Source organism: Mastigoproctus giganteus, chromosome 1 (assembly GCF_048544385.1).
Source record: "Mastigoproctus giganteus isolate SK-2022 chromosome 1, ASM4854438v1, whole genome shotgun sequence".
Classification (NCBI taxonomy): Eukaryota; Metazoa; Arthropoda; class Arachnida; order Uropygi; family Thelyphonidae; genus Mastigoproctus; species Mastigoproctus giganteus.
Window position 1 is genome coordinate 256,945,440 of NC_143575.1, and position 20,484 is coordinate 256,965,923.

A 20,484-nucleotide genomic window follows, 5' to 3' on the forward strand; every position below is an offset into this window, starting at 1 on the left:
ATGCACTGAATACACTATTCAAAATTGTTTTTTGAAAGCGGGATTTGCATTGAATAATGAAGTCGAACAACGACTGGACGAACAAGATGACCTGCCCCTTTCACAACTGAAAAACTTTTGGACATTATTAGAATTGTCCAGAAACATTGACAATGAAATAACACTGGATAGTTATGCTTATGTAGATCACAGCAGAACATCCAAATGAAGATGAAATACTGCTGAACAGTGTTAGATGCGACCATGATCACGAAGAAATTAACGATGACGCATCAGAACAACTCGTGAAGAAATGATTTAACGGTTCGTATGGGTCTACCGTTTGTGAAAATGTTCCTAATAATGTTTTTAATGCTCTGAACAAATGTGAGGTTTTCTTTGAGAATCAGACAATTTTTTAATTGTACTGTGCAAACAAAAATTACAGATTTTTTTTAATTTGTGATACTTACTGGCAAAAATTGTGTAAACGTAATTTAAATAAGTATGTTTTTGAAATAAAATACATTAAAAATAAATGTAGATTCGTTTTCATTTTCTAATTAGATAATTTCTAATAAAAAAGATTCTCTGTATAACGAAATTTCTCTATAACGAATTTTTTTCGCTGGATTTATGGAATTTGTTATGGGGAAGTTTGACTGTATATATAAAAGTATCTATTGTCATATGGGTTAGTGCAATTGCATCATTTTTATATATAGTATACTACCAAGGTAGATGAATCTGCATCATTTTAATTATATCTCATATCATGAATACCTTCATGAGTTGCCATGATATTGCACTACCTCAAATAAGTAAACTTCGATGGCAAAAACTGCTGTTACTTATTCTTGGCAGATACCACCACCACCCAGATGGCACTGTTTCAAGGCTTTTGGCCTCTCTCTTTGATGGGCTGGCAGGTACCCTGGTGTTGCAATAGTGACAACCCAGTTATGATGTATAACTACACAATATGAGAGATGCCTGTGGTGTGCAATAGTTGTACACTGTCAGGTCTCATTGTGGAGTTATACTTCATAACTGGGTTGTCACTATTGCAACACCAGGGTACCTGCCCATCCACTGAAGAGAGGCCAAAAAGCCTTGAAACCGGATGCTGTCTGGGTGGTGGTATCCATCAAGAATAAGTAACAGTATTCTCCATTGGTGAAGCAGTACTAATTTGAGGTAGTGCAATATTGTGGCAACTCGTGAAGACATTCACAATGTGAGATATAATAAAACTATGCCAGTTCATCTATCAACCTTCATAGGCTAAGGCTCTAGCCAAAAAGATTTCTTTTATCATCTATCGTCTTCAGCATGTCTGTCAGTATTTAATACTTTGACTCTAGATGTGCAAATTTTCATTCAATTTTATACTTGGATCATTTAGAAATATTTTTCAAGGCTCTGAAATTTTGTTAAAATCAAATAGAAATGTAGCAGCTGTTCATTTTTTTTCATACATGTTATCCATATAGTGTATATTGTAGCCGAAGCACTGGAATTTGTTTGCTGCTCTGCTCCGACTGGAGGAATGGATGGATGGTATGACAGATTGTCTTCACCATGTCCAGCCATCTGCATTTAATAACTTGATTCCCACTAGACAGATTTTCATAAATTTTATATTTAGATCTTTTAGAAAGATTTGTCATGATTTCTGCTGGCTGTGATTCATGAATCACAGCAGAAACATTAAATGTGCTATATTCCTCTTGTTATCGAATCCAGAAAGAAGTAAGCAAACTGCATTAGGCCAATCTAATTTATTAAATAAGAGCCTTAAATATATGTTTGCATCTCATGCTTTGTTAATCATGAAATATTGACAAAATGGAGTGAATTTCAATGAAGTCAAAATGATTACTTTTATGTAACAAGGTAATTACTTTTAACTTTAAAAAGAAATTCAACTTATGTTAAAAACTGAATATGCTAGACACGTAGTGCACTGCATACATTAACTTGCTTTTATCTGTTGTTCACAGCAAGTAAATTCACTTGTTTTTGTTAGTATTTGTTATTGCTTTTTTTAGAAATCTTGTTTTTTAAACAAAGATCTATCCAATTTTTTTTTTTTTTTTTGAAGAAATTGGCCTCAACATAGATATCAATGTTGTAGCGTACAGAAAATAAGCTTTATCAGGTAAAATTTTTCTGAATGGCACAAAAACTTCAAAGATGATGCAATGTACGAGAAACATTGCAACAAAAAACGTGAGCTTGTCTCCTGTGCTAGGAGCATTATTGAGGTTGGTTGTCAAATAAGAAATAAAGATAGCCTGTCAACTGAGAATATTATTCTCCACTATCCTTAGTGTGGTACATGAGGTTTTTTGTCAATGATAAACAGGAATTTTGCCAACAGGGATAAGGAGGGGATTATCTTGTATAAGGCAATGGTTAAGCCTCATCTTGAGTACTGTGTACAGGTATGGACACCTCTTTTTAGGAAGCATGTGGATCTGTTGGAATGGGTGCTGTTACCAAGAAAGGCTTTAGAGTTTTTGGTTCAGCAAATTGTCTGGAAACTAGGCATCTGCATATAAATCGATTGAGTAAACTAAATTGCTGGTGATATCCTTACTATTTCTTAAATGATGACATAATTTTAAATTGAGAATGGATGGTCACAGGATAGATGTACAAAAATTTCCTCTCAACCAGAATAAAAAGTACATAACTGAGTTTGCTGCTTAAAGTGCATCAATCCATATTGTTGATGTACTTTGCCACAAGTTGCATTGGTATTGCATTCCTTTTTCTCCATACTGTTTTTAATTCACCCCCAACAAGTGTGTTATTTTGCTGCATTAAAACATAGCCCACTTTTTTTGACCATTCTTGAAATCTGTTCACATCATCCTAAAGGCACACCACTTGGCATTGTTAATTAATGATTATGCCATCTGCAAATTTTAAAATCATGCCCTCTATCCCTTCATCAATGTTGTCTATGAAAATCGGAAACAGCAGTGGTCCAAGAGCCGGTTCCTGGTGGATCCCACTTCTGACATTAATGAATATTCTTCATATTGAAGAATATCATTAATTATAACCCTTTGCCTTGCAGCCACCCTGCAAATCCATCTTAGAATATTTCCAATAATCCGAACATGCTCCATCTTATACAGCAACCTTTCATGAGGGACTGAGTCAAAGCCATGCCAAAATCCAGATAAATTATTCCCTACATCCAGCTTATAAGTAACTGTGTCAAAATAGCTTACCAGGTTAGTTAAACAATTTTCCATTAACAAAACCATGTATTCTTCAGAATGGAGATATTACCTGTTGCTGAAGATTGTCAAAATGACTAAAATCATTTTGTAGTGCTTTTTAAGGTCACTCCGTGATTGCCTTTGGAAAGAAAGCTAAATATTTGTGTTTAAAAGGTTTCTGTAAATTCATTAAGCATAGTATGCTGGTGTCCTAAATTTCTGTTACAACCATAATTTCAGATATGAAGAAAAGTACTAGAGTGAAGTTTATTGTGTCTTCTGTGGAAGAATATTATTATTGGACTACATTATATCGAGTTTGAAAAGAATCATGCCTATACTTCTGTGCATCACAAACTACAAAATTAATTCCCACATAATTTTAGGCATTTAGTGGGTTGAATGCCCATCCCTAACAGAGCCTTGTTAATAAAACTCTCATAGGTTGGGTTTGGGAGGAGACTGATGTTGTCCAATTCATCTTTCCTAAGCATATCAACTTGATCAAAAGAATATCCTCACTCTGAAGGAACTTTTACCAGCTCATCCCTGTGTAGGGCAGTATAGTCCATGAAAAAGAATTCAGTCTATGCACTGTAGGCCCTGAATTCTTTTCAGTCACCTCTGAAAAGCCTTATATCGAGTTGAAGGACTTTATCCGTATACCTTTGAGCAGAGGCAACTTGTTGCCTCCCTCAAATTATTATTGCAATAACTAACTTTCCCTGTTATAAATCTTGATTCAACAGGAAAGGGAACATAAAGCAGTGTTTGCAACTGAAAAGTAAGCAATACGAAAAAGTGGACAGTGTTCTAAACAATCAAGTTTCATTTCTTGTGGAGTTTTTAGCAAAGTTATCCCAGATTGCATCCCTTTTCATAGTTCACTGCAGAATATGGGATGTTGGTTGTCATTTATTTTTCGTATATTGTTTTTTTCTGCATATTGGTATAAAATTTAAGAGTTACCTTTATTTTAAAATGAAAATTTATACCCATGTTTGATTTTAATTATAAAGAGACCTGTTCTCACCAACAGCAAATGTCTCTTCATGATTAAAATTGAAGACCAAGTGCTGAATACTTGGTACTAATCAAATACGAGTAATGCATATGAATTTTGAAATACCTTATTTAAATTTTCTTCACTTAATGGATTTACGAGTTGCATTAAAGGTGGGTGGGGAATCTACTAGTGTTTTTAATAGATCTCAATCTTACTTCAGCAGCTTAGGATTTCTATTTCTGATTACTTCACCTCTGTTCTGAAGTGAAGTAATCAGATGCAATACATGTACAGCATCACGTGTACTGTACCACTGCCTGTTACGTTTGTAGAAGTCTGCATGCACACTAAAAAGCCTTGAATAGCTCTGTGGAGGCCCCTACTTGGTCTATGTGGGACCCAGTGACACAACTGCCTCAATATGATGGTATTTGCCATCAGTTAAAATATTTTCACAATCAAGGTAACAGGATTTCCTTAACTTCTATCAGCCTGTTGAACATAACAGATGTCAATAGGGTGCCATAACAACTTGCAATAAGGATATTTGACAGCTCTGCAGTAAAATACAGTATCACATTTGTTTTTATTTCACACCACAGCACTTTTTTTTTTTTTTAATAATCCAGCAACTTTGACCATTATACACATCTTTTGAGTACATCTGGATTTAGTAGACAGCCCTTGCCTTCATCTGATCTATTAAAAACTATGAAAGAATGGTAAGATAATTTTTTAAAATTTTTTTTTCAATAGCAATCCCAAACACAAAAGTAATTGGAACCTTTAGTACCAGGGTTGAGAAGATGTTTGTTATTTGGTTTTTAGGAGCATTAGCAACTAAGGCCATATTGCTCCAGGGATATGCGGTGGTTATTCCCTGACCTTTCCTCATCCTCCGTATTTGATGGTCACGGGCTCAAACCCGTCTAATCAAGAAGCGTGTGCTACATGCTTCTGCTCCCGGCTACGAAGGTGCCATTGAGAAGATAAAAAGATACTTATTGATATTAGATTTGAATTTCTGTAGATTGTAATTTTCAGCTAAAAGTTTCACCTGGTAGAATGACACTATCAAGTGTTATACTTCTCATGTAAGAATTATATTTTTAATGCAACACTGAAGCAGCCCCTGGTGATAAGATCGGTGCTGCTGCTTTGATATGGTAGTTTTTCTCCTATGCTGTGCTATATAAAAATAATCTTGTGTTTAACAGTTATCTACTTAAATCTTTTCACGTCATGCTCTTATTCAATACAATTGTTAATCCCTTTCTGAACACTTAAATTTCAATTACTATACTGCTGGTTGGATAATCTTAAAGTAAATTTTAGCTAAAAGGAAATATTTTGCATTACTTCATGTAACAGTTAAAACTATTCATGTCTTTTATAACAAAAGTGTCACAAATATTCTCTTAGGTACATCAAGCTGAGCTTGTTACCTGGCAGTCTAAAATGCTGATGGAGCTGATATTCAGGCAACACTCAAGTCAAATGGACCTAATTTTGGAAAATTTCAGTCAGTATGTGACAGCCAAATCCTCTGCTTGCACTTCAAAGATGGTGGGACTGTTAGTAACCCTGGGTATAACCTCCACATGCAACTCCTGAATAATAAATTGTGGCTTTAATTCTCTAGATGGCAATAAGTACAAATTCACTGTGACTACATCTATACTGAATTATTAAAGGCAGCTGGATCTTCTGTGCCACAGTCACAATGGACCAGGCATCTTTTGCAGCAATAGATTGTGGTAGTTCACACTAACCACTGGCCTCCACAAATGAGTAAGGTTTCTTTATTGGTAGCTTATTAAAAAGTTGAGATTGTCAAAAAATTAACCAGAGAAAAAAATAAATAAAATCACTTTCACATCTAAAAAAATCCACAATTCACATAAATCCATCACAGTCCTCCAGTAAACTTTATTAACAGAATACAACTAATGTATATACATGCACAAAGAAATGTACACATTGTTGCATTAAAAAAGACTTTATAAAATAAGTTTTTACAGAATGATAAAATTATATTCACATTTTTCAGATTATCTTTTCATAAAATTCAGCTCTTTATTACATTAGTGTCCAGAAAAAAATTCTGGGAATTTGTCTCAAAATATTAAGAGACAAAACGGTACAAAACCAACATTCTTAAAGTGAATGGACATCAATACAAGTTCTTGAAATAAATATGGAATGATTTTAATAAAGGCTCATCTCCAACAGCACTGACAGATTTTTTTATATTATATTAAAATAACTTTACATACAATATTTTGAGTAACACTGTATTATGAGTATATGAAGATTGGTGTCTATAACTGGAATGAACTGCACACATGATATTTACATATACATTTAAAACATTTTTATTAATATTGCTACCAACATTTTGCCATTTAGTAAATATTTTGCAATAGGCAATATGCAAATCATATAAAATGCATAAAAGTCTTGCTATTAAAAAGAGACTTGCATTTTAGCTCAAAAATAAGTTGTATTAAGCTATGTAAATCTGACTTGGGAGTGACAGGAATGTTGTTATTGTTAATTTATACACTTACAGTGTACAAATAAGCATATCTTTTTAAAGATCTGTGGACTGTAAGAATGAAAACTGACTTAGTTTGTTGAATATACATCTCACGTGGTGGAAGAATGAATGAAAGGAGCTTACTATTTTGACACACGAAGCTCTCCTCTACCTCATTTAAACTAAATGTGGAAATATTTCCATTTAGAATGTATTGTACGCTAACACAAAACTTGTAATGAATGTGTTTTTGCTCAATTTGTATAATAGCAGGAAACTTTTGGCATGGTAAAGTTCCTGATGCAGTATTTTCTAATTGTGATTTTTACCTCAATTTGCATAATTTTTATGCTCAATTTACCTAAATAACCATTTGTATAACAGCAGGAAAAGCACTAGTATGAAATCAATTTTGGCATGGTGAAGTGCCTGATGTATTTTCTAATTGTAAAAATAGTACTTTAATCTTTGGATTTGATAAAATGCATCATCAGCAAGTGCAGATATCTGAAAATTCCTCAAACTTGGTGTATGATATAATTATATTACAGAGATATGTTGCAAAGCTGTCAGGCTTTAACCATTATATACACTGTTGACCTTGGCTAAATCAGTAATGTCTAGAGCAGTGGTTTTCAACCTTTTTTTAATAACGGCACCCCTAAGTAATTTATTTCATTTTGCGGCACCCCTAAGTAATTTTCTCAATATATATATAATATTAAAAATATAAATGTTATACGATATTTATTATAATAATATAATTATAAAAATTACATTTCATAATACAAATTATATATATACAGTATATAATTTTATTCTTTATATAGAGGTACTAAGTAAACATCAATTATAGATCACCACAAAATTAAAAAGATACTGTACACCTTTTTATAATGAAATAAACATATAAATTAAAAAATAATAAGTTTAAGTAACTTAAACCCAAATTACGTGGCACTCCTGGAATGTTGTTGCGGCACCCCGGTTGAAAACCACTGGTCTAGAGCTTAAAATTTTACTTAAGTCGTACTTTAAAGAAACAAAAGCATACTTCCTTTAAAATTATTTTCATCCAATAATCACTAATTTTTTAAACTGATATATAAATCAATTAAGAATAATATTTGATTTATGTACACTGAGTACTATATAAAAAACTTGTTCCCACCACTACCAAATTCTTGAAAGCAAATATTTTTGCAGTGCTTAGCTATTTTTTTTTTTTTTCCAGATAACTGAAAATCTCTTAAAGATAAACTTTATTTTAAAACAATCATTTCAGTATGTCAGGTAGGTTGATGTCATCTAAATGAATTACCTACTCATATTTGGGAATACATATAAAATCAGAGTGTAATTGTGAACTGCAGTTATGTGGAGAAGGTTTAAACGTGCAATTTATAAAACTTTGTACCTGTACTCTAATCACCAATACATGACATGACATTGTCTACTTTGAACCAGCTTGAATGTTAATAAATTAAGAGATCATTAAATCTGACCTCTGCCAACTTTATTTTTTAATCAATGATAAGAAAAAATCATGCTTTCATCAGAACAGGAATCACTGCTGGGACTCTCAAGGTAGAAATCTTTCAGAAAATCTCTTATTTTGCTTCCTATACTTACATAAAATTATGGACATCAAAATATGCAAGTTGTGTATTAATCTAATCAATAAATCTCAGATTATATTAATTAATTAAAATAAACCTCAACGTTAATTCACATAAATCTGTTCACCTTACCATCTCTAATAAAAGAAATACTTTCCCCTCACTCCCAAAATCAGATAATTCAAATTCCCCTCAGCACTGTGACCTTAGTCATATACAACTTATTAATTTTGAACCACATGTACTCCGTTTACATGAAGCAAATGAAAGCATTCTGGATGATTCTAAAAACCTAAATGCGCACATTAATAAATGTAGCATTATTCTACACTTTACATACATATTCATCCTTCTCAGGCTGAATCCTCCTTTCTTTATTTTAGAAAATAATGAATTTCTAAATTTAGAATTCACAGTGAGTGGCTGCATGTCTTTATAGCATCTGCAGGGTATTAGCTCAAAAATATTTCTGTTAGACAAACTGCATTCTTTCAGCTACTCCATTATTTTTGGATATTTATTCATATGAATGTGGTTCACACAAATAAATATTCATTTCTTCTTAACATGTCCTGTGTTGGAAATAAATGAATATTTATTTACATTATAACTTAAAATAAAGCAAAAATAATTATGTTTCATACTACTTATACCCATTCTCAGTGTGACAAAATATATTAAATAACATAAAAATAGCAAAGAAACAAGAAAAATGTGTATACATTAAAGAATATTGGCTTAATGATCAAATTTATGGTGATGCAATGGGATTGCTCCTTCACTGACTGCTGTAATAATAGGTATATATAATTTGAGCTCATAAGCTACCAGTCTTGATTTTCTATAGCTGTGACTCAGGTAATGGTGCTGACTGTGCCTATGCATATTGCATTGGAGAAGCCCCTCAGATTAAGTGACGCCACACTGGTGGGTGCTTCTACTTTTGTGGAATTAGCTATGGTAGATCAATGCTTTTAGGGTATGATTTTAAGATCACATATACACCACACTTACAACTGAAGACTTTTTTGACATGGAATGGATATAAATCTTTTGCATTTGTTTCATAAAGTAACCAAGTAAAGAAATATTAAAAGAGAATGCTGGTCCTAAATTATGAATGATAGTGAAATCACATGGTTGGAAACCATGAGTTTCCACAAAAACCTTGGAAAATATGACAATTCCAAACCTTTTGAGGCTATCAATGCCAAAAAAATCACTGTCAACTGAACATAAAATTCGTAGCAGGAATGAGTTACTTAGGATGTACACTAAGTCAACTGTAACCATAAAGATTGTATCTGTAAACTGCTTGTATCCTACGGACAGCTTGCCTCTTTTGTGGGGTGAAAAACTAAAGTTTCCAAAAGGTGGGGGGGGAAGGAACCACTGGCTGAGACTAATACCAATGAGTTTCTCCTGTCCTTGTAGAGAGTTTCTCAACTTTGGCCAGTGATAAGAATCAAATGCAAGCCTTTTATACACAGAGAGAGATAATCCATCACACTAACTGTTAAAAGTAGTTGCGCAGAAATGAGTAAGATACACTAGTCTGTTCTGGACTTGTACTTCACAATAAGCTAATAGACACTTGGCATGTGACTAGAGTTTCAGGTTACAGTACAGGGTACTGTATTAATACTATGCAGGAAATAGACTGTATGCCGTTAGGAATCCCTTGAGTCTTAATTTGCTTAGAACAGAATATTTACTAAGAGAAAACTACTGAACTCTTATCTTTGTATTTTTGCTATGAGGTTACATGACCTTTTCAGCAAGGTCTACCCAACTGTGATTGTTGAGAACATGCACTACCCTAGAATATATACAGAGTAGTGGCATGCACCTCCAAATGAATTTGCAAGAATTTATTGTCAGGTTGCATAAACATTCCTGGAGAAAGCTGTATTGTACAAACAGTTTAGATAATGTAAGGTATAAAGATGTTCCAGCCAGTTGGTTGATTTCATTTTTAATAGTACATTGGCAGCTTGGGCCATAATACACCAAGTAGATTCCAGCCAGTGCAGGATGAGTTCTAAGCAAACATTTTTTATTACATTTAAGTTTTACTGTAAATACAGGTACAGCAATTAAAAAAAAAAAAAGAAAAACATATCACCACTACGGTCTTCCACACCACATGGGAAATGCTTGGGTTTGATTTCCCATCATCACCCAAAGTTAAAATAGTTTTCCCTACCAGAATCACAGAAACTTATGATTCTGTACCCCACAACATGAGTAAGGGTCAACAGTTTTCTTTTTCCAGAAACAGACTTTTCATCCTGAAAACTGACGAGCCAACCAGAAAACATGCAATTTACAGAAATGAAACATATATGTATGGGGGGTGCAATAGGCTCTAGCTTACTTACTGTGAGCCTCCCCTTCAACCAACCATTAACACACTGGTGGCAGTGTGTTAATGGTTGGTTGAAGGGGATTTTTTTACAGCCCTGCAACAAACACATTGAGTTTTTTGCATCACATGTGGAAATCCTTAATTATCAAATAAACATCATCAAAAAGCTGAAATGTATAAAAAGTGTATTCACAACCTGTCATTTTTGTAAACATATATTTAAAAAAACTGACCTCTAGAAAGTGCATTCTTTGAGTATGTGAGAACAAATGTGTCGATTAAGGTATTGCTATATTACAGTCAACATTTTATCAATGTAGTGATTATAAGGCATAGTCAAGCAGGATACAATATTTACAAAAAGTAACGCTTCTCTAGATTAGAGAAAAATTATTTATTTCTAATATGTTTTTTCCTAATCAATTATTTGTCTACAATATTGGGGTGTTACTTTTCATAAATAACATTTTAGCTCATTCATTCATTCAAAAAAAAAAGTATACTGTTTAGAAAGGTTGAGGATACATAAAGCAGAATCATTCAGATAGCTCCACTAGTTTATGAGATTTTAGTAACCCTAATTGCCAAAATTTCACTCTTTTAATTTCTGAACAAATAATGTTATTTGCCTGTCAAATGCATTAATTCTAATTTAGAGGAGTAACTAGTATGGTAATTCCTCATTCTAATGGACTTCAGAAATAACAGTGTCCACTGAATCAGGCGCCTCTGTTGGCAGGAGCAGCAGTGCACACGCTTCTTGATTAGACCGGGGTTTGAGCCAGTGACCACCAAATACGGAGGATGCGGAAAGGTCAGGGAATGACCACCGCATATTCCTGGAGCAATATGGCCTTAGTTGCTAATGCTCCTAAAAACCAAAAAATAACACATTTATCAGGCTTTTTATCCACACAGGACCCAGTGATGTAACTGCCTCATTCTGATGGTATTTACCATCAGTTAAGCATTTTAATTAACAAAAGCACATTGACATAGAAAAACCAAATACTATATCGAAGCACCTTTTCTTTTATGAAAACTCATTTAAATGCTGTACCTACATCATGTTTACAGCTCCTGCTTTGCTTTAAGAAGAAACTAAGCAAAACCATATTCATGTATCCTGCACCCTTTACAAGATTCACATCATAGAGGGCAAAACGGGCCAGGATTTTCCAATCATCAACTTCCATCAGCCTATCGAGCTTGTCAGATTCAGATTTGAGCATATTTAGATGATAACCTACTGATGTAGGATGACATCTGAACCACCAGTACGGGTACTTAAAAGCTCTTCAGACTGAATACGCTTCAGTCAGAACTTCCAGTGCCACTATATGACATGGCAAAATTCATGCTCTTCTACTCCAAACAGTAAGTGCATAAAAAAATATTACAACATTTAATGTTTTTTTATTTAATAATAGTATATTAAATAAATTATATTAAAATTAATTTAGCAACTTTGATAAATATATGCATTTCTTTTGAGTTTAATGGACAATCATATTTAGCAGACAAGTTTTGTTCCCATATAGTCTGTTAAAGCACGATTTGACTGTATTTTAAACAGGCACAATGAGTTCAGAAATATCAAGTTCGTTTCATTGTAATCTTTTGTGTAATAACATAATTTGCTTACAAAATACCACATTGGTTGCAGCAAAAAAATATTGAATGCAAAACTGTAGCAAGTGCTATTAAGACCAAATTATCACCATCTTAGGGGAAATTATTTCATTATCAAAATCACATTAGAAATTTAAGATAAGGGTCACACCCCTAAATACAAATTAGTACATTATTGATAAATAGATATCTCTTAAAAAATTTTGAATGAAACTTTAATTGTTAGGGTTATTAAAGATAACATCTCATAGACACGGAGATCTAGCAAATATTTAGAGAATACTTACCTCATTTTTGTTGGAAAACCAAGTAGTCATATTTTGGGAAGAGTAATTTTATTGTTTGCTACATATTTTTAATTATAACTCATATTTCATTACTTTATAAGTGACTTTCTTTATTATAGTAGACATATTTATTCTCATTTTATATGATAATATTAAAGATCTGAAGTCACTTACAAATTAACTACTAGTTATCCTAAATAATGCTCATGAAGCAGGGCAGAGCTTAGCACTAATAAAATGAGTATAAAATGTAGTAGTTATAGAAGCAGCATTCTCTTCTCCAACTTACATGGAGAAATAACAAAAACACATTCAAGACATTACATTTTCCTACCCAGATATGACATCTCTAGGATTTGTAGGGCATTGTTGGCATAAAGTAATAACTAGCTCAAATAAAAAAGGTTCTAACATGTAGAGGTAATAATAGATTTACTGTACAAATACTTTTTCATATTTGTTTTCAATATAGGTTACAACTGCAGATAGGACAAACAGTTAGATTACTAATTTTAAGAGTATGTTACATAACGGTTTACTCAAATACATAAGTAACACATAGAGCAACAGAAACGAGGACAATGATTATACTGGAAGCAAACTGGAAATAATCAATTATATTGAACCGATCTAAATGCACGCTGACAAAAATCAGCCTGACTTACTCAGGTTGGCTCATGCTCACAGGTCAGCGATTCTTTTTTATCATGTCAATTCTCATCTTGTCTAATGTATCTCCACATCATGGGAGTTTATATTTAAGTACAATGACATTTTTTCAGCTTTCTCCAATCTTGCTGCTTGTGCTTCCAGACTTTGTTTAATTCCATGTGTCTGGTACTCCTGTAAATTGCTGCTGGCTCTATTTTTTAAAACTACAAATTTTCCTATTCTCAATTTTGTCACAACTCTGTGATATCCCAAAACTAGCAAATTCAACTTACTTCATTCAATCCTTAAAAATGTATTGAACTCTTACAATTAGCTTATATTCAACAGAAATCAAGATACTCATCTCCAATCTAGCTATTAGTTCCTGCTCACTAAAAACAGACAATACCATATTGTTTGATGTGTTAATCCTGATAAACACTCAGCAATACCTTAGCTTCTATTACAATATATTTTTTTTCCAATTCCCACATTAACATAGTTAACTGATGTTCTCAAAACTGATCTATTTTATCGGCAAGAGAAACTTTAAAATGACATTAGTAGACAAAAGTTCACCAACCATGAATATTTAATATTCTCCTTCTTCCTTTGGCATATATATCTAACCACTCACTTAGTCTTTCTCTCTCTTTTTTTTTGTTTTGTATATACTATGTATTTTACCTCATTCTTTATCACGTTTGACTTGCTGTTTGGCATACATGCATATCATATATTACCTATCTGCATTACAAATAAATAAATAAAAATGGCTTCTGCCTCATCATGACAAGATGCCTTGCGATGACTGTGTAACCTGAAGATAAATGTTCTTACTGATTTTGATTGATCATCAATCAAAATCAGTAAGAACGGTTATTGACAGAAGTGTGTGTTCACAGGTTAAGTTGAGTTGCATGTTGTGTGGGCTGAAAAACTTGGAATAACTCTTGGGGGGACCCTACTCCCCCACCTGAGATCAACTAACTACAGCCTTGATTGAAGAGGACGTTAAAAATTCCTCCAGTCATCAAAAGGAATCAAATTTACATCTCTCCAAATTAGTGGCAAATTGGCAATGTATCATGCCAACTAAACTACTACACAACTACCATGCCAAGAATCTCAAATGGCACTTCCTGGGTTCAGTGGTAACCCCTGATGCCATATATGATGTTCATGTACTCTGCTATCAATGCCACCATCTCTTCATCAGGTAGACATTCATTATTATCTACAGGTTGCTTCCAGTATGATCAGTTTCCTTCTATCTTGTCCCATAGTACTACTTGTTTATGTATTTGTTTAAATTCTAATGCTATGTAATGTGCTGTTAAAATATGTGACTATTCATTCCCATCTCTAACAACCTACACTGAAGGAGAACATGGTAAAATATTCAAAACATGTGTACAATTAACCTATTATTTTAGCTAAAAAATGATGTTAAAAAAAAAAAAAATCACTGGTGCAAATTTTAGCACATGGAATAGTCTTAATATTTACATTTGGAATACTCTCAACATTTATGATAAATGGCACAAATGTTCTCAGATTGAGAGGAATAACCTCAAAACAACTTCAAATGATGATGAAGATGGCAATATAAGGAAAAAAAGAAAACAAAACACTGACAAGGAATAACTTTTTCAACAAATTACAACGATCATCTTTAAACCTAGATGGTTTAGTTTAGCTTAACATCTGTTATTTGTAACTAATAGTTTGGCTAAATGTGAATTAGATGTATAGTAAAAAGAACTTCAGCTACTTAAATGGAAGGGGATGATGAGTGGAATATACATTAGAGTGACAAATTGTTGCAAAATAATATTTTTATAAATATGACTGCACATGTACAATAATATTAGAAGTTAAATGCTTATCTCAAGTTACAAAATAAACTACACACATATACATACAAGTTAATCAAAAGGTCATATCAATTCAGATATTCTATTTCCAATGCTGGTAAAATCCAAGTAATTTCTGCTGCCTGTTACCACTTCCCTGGGTAGCCACTGTCTCTTGAATTTCTGCACAAGGTTGTGCTTGCTTAGAAAGATGACTTTTCTGTACCCTGTGAATGAGAGGAAAAAAACATGCAAAGTTTGCACTTGTACATGCGAATTAATCTATAAAAATCTTTTCCTCAGCTATCTCTATGTACACCAACCTTCACTTTTAGTATCTTGTATGGAGCATGAATCTTCAGACCTATGATTTCAGATGATTTTTTTTTTATCTTAGCGTGAAAATGTTTATTGTGTTGATTATTATACCTATTTTAATATTAAATGCTTATTCTTCATTTTCATTAAAATTTTTCAGATTTAAAAAAAAATAAACAAATTTTAAATAATTCACTTTTTCACTTTTTTAAAAATGTGAAAACAAACATGAGAAATTATTCTGGATAATAATAGTACAATAAAAATTGTAATTTTACTCTTGCTATGTTTAAGTATTACAAGTATAAACACCTGACCATGTTTAAATATTACTTATTATTTCTTTATGTATTCTTAACATCATGTAGAAAATCACAACTTTTTAACCAAGTCACGCATGATGTGGTTAATCATCTTCACATAGATTACACATAAAATGTTAAGTGCAACACAATGTTCTTTTTGTTATCATGATATTAAATATTAGCATAGGTTTGTTATAAGGTAAGTTCCCGCCTTTGTGATACGATAGTTATATAGCGTACTAGATAGCGTTAGTTGAACTTCGTTAGCAGTTAAATTGTACTTTTAAATAAATACATATAATGACTTAGATTACAAACGTAATATAATTAATTATATTTAACATAAATAATAACATAACATAATTAATTAATAGAATCATGACTCAGACCAGAGCAGCAAAGCAAAAGGCTCAAGCTAATGGAAGTGCTGTGGCTCAGAGCAGAACTGAGGGGGGCAGTTGTCCTCTGACTCACAGCCTTATAAAATGCACTGTTTGCTTGATGTTTGCAGAGCAATCGGGTACGGGACATGATACTGCCATGGGGGATGTCTTTGTGGGTGCGCGATGCAAGGAGTGTATCGATATCAGGCAACAACTCAGCGTTCTTGTGGGCCTATATGAGAGCTTGAAGGACAGGGTGGATGCCCTCGAAGACTCTAAATTGAGGGGCCCATCAAGCTCTCAGCTGCCCACATCAACGCCAGAGCTTGCACTTTGGCATCGCGTGACACAGAGGCAACCCCCAAGGCAGAATGCGCTGGTCCCAAAGGAACTAGTAGTTGTTGGTGACTCTATTGTCAGGGACACGGGGAACATGCTTTGTAAAAAGGATAGGTGGAACAGGACCAGGGTATGTCTGCCAGGGGCAAAGGTTGATGACGTTGTAGAGCGAATATCATCTTTTAAGGGCACAAAAGGTGATATAGTTGTACACGTTGGCACTAATGATATTAAGAGTAGGAGACCGGCAGAATTACTTAACAAGTACAGGTCACTGTTGAACAAAAGCCGAGAATTAGGGTTGAATTTGAAAGTGTCTGCAATTCTGCCCAGACACGATAGGAGGGAGTATATGATGAGTGCCTTGTCGATCAATTCGGCCCTGGAAAGATTGTGCAAGGATCAAGGGGTAGAATTTTTTTCAGCCTGGACTGTACTTGTTAACAGGAGAGATTGCTTCTACAGGGATGGGATACACTTAAATAGAAAGGGTGCAAGAATATTTGCTGATGCTATCGAGGCAGTGTTAGGTGGGTCGGAAAACTGCTAGCTTGGGGGGAGACAAAGACCAATAGATTGACAGTAGCCACTGGCAGAGGTGAAAGTGATTCTTGCACTGCTTCTATTAGAATGAGCAGAAGCCCGAAAAACAAGATGCTTGATATTTCAGAGACTGCTGGGAGCCATTGCGGTACAAGTAAACACATGGGTTGTGTTAGGGTAGCTAAGAATAGAAACAGGTGCAGGTATACTTGCGTGTACACCAATGCTAGGAGTTTAGTAAACAAATTTGATGAATTTGAGGTATTGCTCAAAACATCAAAGGCAGATATTGTTGGGATATCAGAGACGTGGTGTCACACAGATATAAGGGATGCAGAACTGCAATTTGGGGAGTACAACGTCTACAGAAAGGATAGACAGGATAGGAAGGGGGGAGGGGTTATGCTATTAGTTAAGAAACACATAAAAACCAAGGAAGTGAAGCCAGTCGACATCGCTGGACAGTGCAGTGTTGAGTCAGTTTGGTGTGACATAAGCATTGGGAGATCAAAATTGAGAGTAGGAGTGTGCTATAGGCCTAATGACTCTGATGAGTATAATAAGAAACTGTACAGGGAAATAGAGTGGGCTAGTAAATCAGAGAGTCTTATAATGGGAGATTTTAATTTCCCAGATATTGATTGGAATTTGGGGGCTGGTCACTCACACACACTAGCAGGGCTTTTGGATGATTGTTTTCTACATTAGCATGTTCGGGAGGCAACTAGAGGGAGTAATACTCTTGATTTGATTATCAGCAGTGATTCTTCATGCATTAAGAATCTGCAGATAAATGAACCACTAGGTGGCAGTGATCACAGTGTGCTGAAGTGGGATTTACTCAAAGAGGTAACTACCATTAGGGGTAAAGGGAAGGGTTATTGCTTCCGTAAAGGCGACTACGATGGACTGAGACAGTATTTAAATTCTATACAGTGGGACCAACTGATGATGTTACCAACAGCAAATTCAAAATGGGAAGCATTCAAAGAACCTATCTTGGAAGCTACTAGGCTTTACATACCAACTAAGAAATATTGTTCAAGGTTTAGGCCAAAATGGATGTCAGATGAACTAATGAGGCATATGGCAGAGAAGAAAAATGCATGGGATACTTACAAATTAACACATGACACAGAAGCCTATGATAGATACAAGTTGATATGCAACCAAGTTACAAAGGAGGTTAGGCAGGCAAAGGCAGATTACGAGAAATCCTTGGCAAGGGATGCAAAGAAAAACAGCAAAGAGTTCTTTACTTATGTAAACTCTAGAAGGAAGGGGATGAATCAGATTGGTCCACTTGATATTGATGGGTCAACTGTTGATGATCCTGCTCAGGTAGCTAACAAACTAAATGAATATTTTGCATCGACATTCACACATGAGGAGTTATTCAGCGAGGGGAATGCGAGAGGTGTATTCAACTCAAGCAGTAAGCTACAGAATCTTGAAATAACTGGGAGTAAAGTGGAGGAGAAATTGTTGAAGATAAACACAAGAAAGGCACCCGGAGTGGATGGGATCTATCCAGTTATATTAAAGGAGGCAGCAAAGAAAGTAAGCAAACCCTTAGCCATAATTATGAGAGCTTCCTTGGACTCAGGGGAGGTACCCATAGACTGGAAATGTGCAAATGTGACCCCAATTCACAAAGGAGGATCAAAGGCTGACACGAGTAATTATAGACCTGTGAGCTTAACTTCTGTTCCAGGAAAATTAATGGAGGCACTGGTTAAAGAAGCACTGCAGGATCATTTAGACAAGACTTCAGTTATAGCTCGGACACAGCATGGTTTTGTTAAGGGGAAGTCTTGCCTGACCAATTTGATTGGATACTATGATGCAGTCACAAAAGAACTGGATGCAGGGAATAGCTTTGATATTATATACTTGGATCTTAGAAAGGCTTTTGATACTGTTGTACATGGAAGACTGCTACATGGAAGACTGCTACAAATTGGAGCAGTGTGACATTGGAGGCAAATTGCTGCTATGGATAAAGGGGTGGTTGAGGGGGGAGAAGACAGAGAGTGGTAATCAATGGACACTGCTCATCGTGGACTAATGTTATTAGTGGAGTCCCTCAGGGCTCAGTGTTGGGTCCATTATTGTTTTCTGTATTTATAAATGATATTGATGATGGTATATCAAGCTTAATGTCCAAGTTTGCAGACGATACAAAGGTTGGCAGGGTTGTCAAGGACACTACTGACACTATGCTGTTGCAACAGGATCTGGAAAGGTTGAGCAGATGGGCTGAGAGGCGGCAAATGAAGTTTAACATTGACAAATGTAAAGTACTACACATGGGAAACAGCAACCCCAGAGCAACATATCAACTCTGTGGTACTACATTGAGAGTGGTAGAGAATGAAAGGGACTTGGGGGTGGTTGTGCAGGCGGATATGAAGTTCTCCAAGCAGTGCAGACGGGCTGCAAGAGTAGCTCATGGAGTATTGTCAATGATATACAGGAATTTTTCCAGCAGGGATAAGGAGGTGATTATTCCATTGTATAAGGCAATGGTCAGGCCACACCTAGAGTACTGTATACAGGTCTGGAGGCCTCATTTCAAGAAGGATGTAGAGCTGCTGGAACGAGTACAGAGAAGGGCAACAAGATTAGTGAATGGAACAAAGGGGTGCTCTTATGAAGAAAGGCTTAAGTTTTGCAAATTACAGTGTCTGGAGACTAGGCACCGGCGAGGTGATCTGATAGAGGTGTACAAAGCCTTGAATGGTTTGAGCATGCTCAATGCTGATGGGATACTGCCTCTTGCTCAGAATAATCACCTGAGAGGGCATAAATTCAAATTGAGGAAAGACAGATGTAGGATAGACGTGGGGAAATTTGCCTTTAGCCAGCGGGTGGTTGGTTGGTGGAACAGACTTCCATCCCTTGTCGTGGAGGTTGATAGCCTAAATAAGTTTAAGGCTCAGCTGGACAGGTATTTTGAACGAACAGAGGGGTGAAGTGGAAGTGGGGGTTTTTTTTTTTTTTGGCTGATGCTGCATAAGCTTGCTTTCTTGCATCAAATGTCTGTACTAATGTTAAAGACAAAACATCAAGAATAACATGACTATTCTTGTCATTACTGTGATGTTAAATATCAGTTCTCTATAGTTGGGAAAGGATTTTTTTCATAGAATCACACTTTTAGTAATGACCACTCTTATACCATATGAATGTTAAGATAGTTTATTCAGTTAATAACTAAATTGCTATACATTAAGGTGATGTTTTGGAACCTTGCTGGTATGAGAGAGAGAGAGAGAGAGAGAGAGAGAGAGAGAGAGAGAGAGAGAGAGAGAATACACATGCAGCAAGCAGTTGGCTGATGGCAGTTATTATATATGATCTCATGGTGGGTATCAGCAAGTTCCCTAAACATTGCCTTATTGTAGAGGAATTTAGTTATTA

General features: G+C 34.8%; 1 protein-coding gene across 4 annotated transcripts in view; it reads right to left on the reverse strand.

Moving 5' to 3' along the window:
- Window positions 1–8,503: 8,503 nt before the first annotated feature.
- LOC150091807 (uncharacterized) overlaps window positions 8,504–20,484 on the reverse strand; it is a 167,689-nt gene continuing 155,708 nt past the window's right edge. For 3 of the 4 annotated variants that reach the window (XM_090377079.1, XM_090377072.1, XM_090377054.1), the window contains one exon: window positions 15,107–15,400. In XM_090377079.1, the coding sequence (XP_090233205.1) occupies window positions 15,277–15,400 (124 nt within the window). In that variant the 3' untranslated portion in view covers window positions 15,107–15,276. Of the gene's footprint in view, window positions 8,952–15,106; window positions 15,401–20,484 lie in introns of those variants that run through there. The other variant, XM_090377064.1, reaches the window with a different exon arrangement.